General features: G+C 39.2%; 1 protein-coding gene across 1 annotated transcript in view; it reads left to right on the top strand.

The window, feature by feature from the left end:
- The first annotated feature begins 3,523 nt into the window (after nt 1–3,523).
- Nucleotides 3,524–6,273, top strand: part of LOC146472938 (uncharacterized) — a 30,336-nt gene continuing 27,586 nt past the window's right edge. Inside the window, exons 1-2 of the mRNA XM_085118710.1 lie at nt 3,524–4,535; nt 5,568–5,926. Of these exons, the coding sequence (XP_084974836.1) occupies nt 4,463–4,535; nt 5,568–5,926 (432 nt within the window). The 5' untranslated portion in view covers nt 3,524–4,462. The remainder of the gene's footprint in view (nt 4,536–5,567; nt 5,927–6,273) is intronic.

Here is a 6,273-nt window from a genome sequence, read left to right as displayed (position 1 = left end):
AGGAGGGGATATAGTCCACCGTGTTTGAAAGAAATTCACTTTTACATTCTGCAGACTACTATAACTTTGTGCTTTATATTTCGCTTAAACCTTGGCTCTCAATCCATGTAGTTTTATAAGTTTCTTATTTCTTCTATAGACCAGCATATAAACTTTTGCAATGATGAGAAAATTTAATCAATCAAGTGAAGGGGTTTTAAATATAATTTCGACTAGGTTGTCTTGTATTGATAGGTGAACTTTTTCATTGGTATATAGTTGGTGCCAATATAACTCAAAGTCCGACCAGAAACACTTTGAATATGGACAATAATGAATGAAATACCTTTAATACCTTTAATGTTCATGCATGTAAGTCATTCAACCACTTTGAGATAGAATCTAATTATACTGAATTGGAGCGTTAAAATTTCTTCAGGTTTTCTTTGAACCATAGAGATTTTAGGCGTCTGGGGTCTCCAAAATGTTGATACCTCTAACACAACAGGAAATGAACAATTGAAAATCGGTGTTTTTCTCAAGTTCTGAAAATTCTATGAGAGTTCTCTTTGATAATCTCCCCACCTTTCGCTTCTGGAGGCCTGAAATCGAGTTTCTACGATAACTTGGCGTGTTACTGATCAACCCCTTTTTCCGTTGAGGGGATACTCCCTTATTTGGCCTTCATGGGGACGTACCGTCGGACGTTGCACGGTTTTTTCCCTCTGTTCTGAACAGAGCATATAATTTTATGCGAATCTCTCTTATACAGTGTCTGATCCGGTCGGATCCTGTCCTAAGCACGGTGAAATTGCACGATTGACGTCGTAAGATGTTGTTTTTCAGTATAATGCAATCATACTGAAATCAAACGTGTTGTCCTACACAGGGAAGGTATTTTGGGATTTTTTTTTTTTTTGGTCCTATTAAAACAGGGTCACGGTTTGAACCCCCCAGAGGCACCTCTATACCCAAACATGGGTCAAGTCTTCCACTGGCCAACAAATTGTGCACAAGGGTGGGAGCTTTTCAACTGAATCAGGTCTATAACACTGGAGATGGTCCCGCGTTGTTTGAACTAATCAAGTCAGAAGTGTAATTAGATGACCTTCTAGTTCCGTAAAGTTGCTATGAAATCTGCTTACCACGGTGCATGATGGAAGAAAATTAGAATTATTTTTCCTTTTTTAGATTTTGCATTAATTAGAAAACTCAACGTAGAATTTTTTCAGATCAGTAAACTAGAACCTGTGCTAGCATTTTGTTAAACTGATATCTACCTGCTTTGTTGTTGTTGTTTTTGTTGTATGTTTTGTTTTTGTAGAATTTTGCAGAGCTTGAATATCGTTTTGTCCAATAGAATTCTAGAAATGTTTCTAATGTTCTTTAATTTCGCTAATGATGTAATCATGCGACTTGATCCATCTCAGTCATAAATAATGATGCGTTGTGAAGTGTTATTTGGCTACATATTAAAGTTTACGCTGGAAACAAGCGCTGTCTGTTCTATTAGTCTCGGAGATTTTATTTGCCGGTTGTAGCAGATCTCAGCTGCTCTCCGCAACCGAGGAGGGCTTTCCCCCCAGATTTAGAAATGGAATAATAAGACGCCTAGGCATGGACACTACCTCAACAGGTAGTACTCAGGCTTTTGAGCACGGGCGTTGGTCGCGCGCTTTTTCCCCAGCCTCCTTGAGATACAATAAATAAAATGGCAGGCGACAAATGGATGAATGAGGTAACAATTGCTCCTAGGGCACCAAGGTGTCTGAACAACATCCTTTTCATTGTCCTCACCGGCTCCTAGTCTGAACAGGGCCTTAGAGATTTATGGATGAATTTTGTTTTTTAGTCCAATTTGTCTGCATGTATTTTTTTTTTTCGACATGGAAGCTCTGCACGATTTTTTTTTTAAACAGAACTTCCTTTAATATTAAAGGAATGTAAAGCTTCCCACAGTTTAATTACAGTACCGCTCAAGGTGACAGTCTCTTTGGTGTCTTGATTTTCGCGAAATTCGAGTATCGCGATTATCGAGAAAGAAAGGAGCTACTAAATGTATCACACCTCATTCGTCTTGAGCATTACACGATTACAAGATGACAATTAGTGTTTTCTGTCGGAATATGTTGTTTGTTAGCGCGTTCGTGTTTAAAGTGCCAGTGGGGTCCAGCATTACGGCTTCACAAATACTTTAATTTAACCATAACAAGGCACGTGCCTGACAACACGCATAGCTTAGCAATATCGACGATATTTTCATCATCCTTACTGAATGTTTAGATAACTGAAAATATTTGTCGACATGGATCTTTATAACATACACCCTCCCCCCCCCCCCCCTCCTTATCCTTCCGCATCAAGTTAACATTTTCCCATTTCTTGATTCATGATCTCCTTCAAAGATGGCTTCATAGAAACTGAACTGTACACTAAACCTACTGGCAAACACCAGTGTTATTTTATTCTTTCCTGTCATCGTACTCACAAAACCCATATATTTTTGCTCCTCGCACCCCCCCCCCCCCCCCGCCCTTCCCCGGCGCCCCGGCTTTGCCTTCGCCGGCAACTGCTTTAACAATAACACTTAAGAAAAAGGGAATCGCTCGAACTTATGGATTACCTCGCTAATCTGGGTTGTGTCTTAAAATTCTTAAAACACAAATACATCGAGATTCTGACATTTCTCGCAACAGCGCACTTCGAAAAGAAAAACCTAAGAAAAAGACTGCGACTGTCCCTTTCGACATTATACAAAATCCCGCTCTGGCTAACATCTCACATGATCCAGAAACATTCCACTCTACACTACTAGTCTGACCGTGGTAAAATCTCTTGTCAGTAATCTCCCATTAGGTAAGGAGTAATCCCTTGGTGAAAGGACGCATGAGTGCACGCGGAAATCGCTTACTGCGAAAAGTCTGAGGTGACGCACAGTAGGAAGCCATTTGTGTTAACCCGTGCTAAACAACAAATTTCAATTTTAAAAAAGGCAATGAAAATATTTGTCTGATCGTTCTCAGCGCCATCAGAATTAATTGGGTCAGTGCGTTTTACTTGAGGGCAGAGCCGAACGACACTTTCAAGGATACAAATTAAACACTTGAAAACAAGAAAAAAAATGATCACACAACGCGCTCAGAAGGGTTTTTTAATAGACAATAAATATTTCTCCTCGGCTCACATAATTGTTTTTAAGTTATGATCAATTCAGGAGACTGCCGCTTATTGGAGCAGATAATTTCCTGGAACAACTGTCCGTGCACATTCTTGCACCAAATTGATCGTGCATGTTTGTTTATATAAGCTTAAAATGTCATTAAAATCACAGCTACATCCCTAAATCTAGGTCTGCTTACAGAGCTATCTCAACCTATTTTACTTTATATTAAAAACCTAAAAACTCAATGAAAGTCATAGATGATGGTTTATTTTGTTCGGAACGAACTCTTGGTTTTCTGAAGCAATAAGTTAAACTTTATGGGCCAGTTATTTAAACAGAGTCTAACTTAGGCCGCGGGTTAAGACAATCAGTGGGCCGCCAAATCTGTTTATAAGTGGTTTGTTTTAAGTAGATAAATAGTTTCCTAGTCTGGGATGCAAGCCTTCTTGTTACTGTCGGCAGAATTGTCGGCAGTATAGTTGGCAAAATTGAAAACGGCTTGGAACGTGGTTTTGTTAAACACCGTCAAAACTGTCTTTTAATAACTGACCCTATGTCTTTGGCTATGGATTGCTAGGGTTGAAAATGAAGTCCAACTTGGAAAAGCTGGACCAGTGTTGTGAACTTCTTCCCATGTGTCTTGGAAAATCGCTCAAATTGTTGTACGGTTTTTGTGTAATGGTTTCGTTACTTTGTAAACGTTACTTCCTATCTTTTTCTTGGGTTCTGAGAGCATTGCGTGTACGAAACTTAGTGTACTGTTTTTGTTTCAACACAGGTTTGACCCAAACCCTACGTCTTCGCCCCTTTAAATGGCTGGCAAAAATCCACCATAGAATTGCAGATTTACTCTTGAGTGTAAGGCCACGTAATACGCATTAAATCATAACTGTCAATATCGTGTGTTACTGCTATTATTAGATTTCAACACTTAACGTGAGTTATCTACCAAAGGTTATTCCATGCTTTGACCCACTTCCAGTCATAATTTTCATAAATTAAATACGTCACTTGGCCAAATGACGTTGTTGATCAAATTCTATATTCTCAGGACTGGTGCGAATTTGATCACTTTCTGACTCTCTGAATTGTCAAATTTGTCGCTTCTTTTCCTAGTTACTTCCGCCTTGATTAAAATTAAGATTCTCTCAAACTTCCACCCGGAAAGAAGAAATGAGAATATTAACCTTGGTCAGTTTAAGGGATGGGCCGCTAATAAGGAGAATTCAACGTGGATTTCCGCCAGTGGTATCAAGGATACCGGAGGAAGACAGGTGGAGACCTTGATAAAGCAGTTCGATTGTCCTCTCAGTTTCAAAAATGAGGTTGTCCACAGATTTTCAGCCGTTAGCTACGCTTTTGATTCTGTGCACCTTTTCCTGTTTGGTTGAAGGTAAGGCCGGTGCTATAATTTGTTACTAACCGAACTTTTTTTTGAAGATCTGATTCTTTAAGATAGCTTAAAATCGAAGCATGATAGATAAGAGCAAATCACACACTTCATAACAAACTGAAAGGAATTTAGCTGTAAGGAGTTAAAATTTGTAAATACTGATAATAAAAACCGTAGCTCGTCAGTTACGCGTGGAGAGATTTTACCAAAACGCAGTAAATTTTGACTGATTTGGTTGAGGTTTCCTGCCTCCTTGGAAGGACAAGTGCGCAAACCTATTAACGGACACAGCTATCAGCAGATAGCGTACACAGTTTTTTTTTGTAGAATTTCTTGCTATTATTTAATTTTAATTCGAATACACCTGAAAGGGGAAGTGTCAGGGGTTTTTTGGTATCTTCTGTTCAGAGGAAAAAGATGAAATAAGACCTTCAATCAGATAAAAAATAATTCTAGAATGACGACAGGGAAAAAATCAACTCAATTCTCGAAAGGAACAACTCGTGATCTGTTCTAGCGCATTTTGGAAACAAAAATGCGAGAACTTGAAAAACATTAACCTAGCATTTTTCAAGTTTCACTGCATACCGGCCTACTCTGTCTCTGGCCAGAGGCACTAATCGACCGTTTATTGCGCTGGTGTGATAATTTATAACAAACTTGACAATTATTTCTTTGTTTCTGCTGACAGACAAACATTTTTGGGTTTTGAAATGACAGCAAATTTGCGTGATACTTCCCCTTTAAACTGATGTATTTTATATGTTGCAACACTTTTCTCCCCTCTCATGAGCGCCCAAAATAAAAATTCAAGAAAAATTAACTACACTACAGCTGAATAGTTTGTATTTCGACGGCCTCTCACCCGGAAATTTCCACAAACCGGGAAAGTTAGCAGCGCAATATATACAGGGTTTCAAACTGGAATGAAATTTTTTTGCACGATAAAGCAAAGTCATAAGTTACTTGGAAACTTAAACGTCACCGTTGAGTTGTTCCTTTTTGACTGTTTCTGACACAATTTTCCCTCAGGGCAAAATCTCTTCCAGCAAGGAAAGGTCAACTTCACCGTGTCATATCCTGACTTGGTTCATTGCAAAACCGTGCAATACCCTCAGGTATTTTCCAGCTCTGGCAATATTCGTGTTCTTGCATCTATCAGCCATGAAAACGAGCCGCCCAGTGTTCATGATTCAGCAGTAGTGTGGACCGCCGAAGTGACGCAGAATAATTTCCGCGTCTGTGTGTTGGAATCAGGCCTTGGTACAAATGGATCCATTGTTGTAAACTGGGTTGCGTTTCGTGGAACTCCTTCTGGAGCACTTGACGGCACCGCCTCCTTCAATGCATTCACAAGCGGAACACAGTGTGAAAGGGTTGACTTTGCACAGGTAAATAGCTCCTATTTCAAAAGTTTTATAAGCTCCTATTTTATAAGTTTAGAAAATTGACGATACCTAGTATTCGTTAAACACAAAGGAAGTAGCATATTGAGGAGGTTTTCCTAGAATTTGGGCTTACTTATAAACCATGACATCATCCACTCTACATGCTTTTGCCTGTGCCATCTAGCATGTTATATCACTCAAAGATGAAAAGCGGGTTGCTTCGCCATGTAATTAAGGCGTCTCACCTGTTTTTATAAAACAAACAAAAAACAATTTTGGCTCGCATTTGTGTCGGCAAATTCGCCAAAGCAGTGGTAGTGGAATCTCATCGGGAAAAAAAGCAGTTTTTA

This window comes from Pavona decussata, unplaced genomic scaffold (assembly GCF_977016875.1).
Source record: "Pavona decussata unplaced genomic scaffold, jaPavDecu1.1 SCAFFOLD_95, whole genome shotgun sequence".
Classification (NCBI taxonomy): domain Eukaryota; kingdom Metazoa; phylum Cnidaria; class Anthozoa; order Scleractinia; family Agariciidae; genus Pavona; species Pavona decussata.
This window is presented reverse-complemented; position numbering and strand designations above follow the sequence as displayed.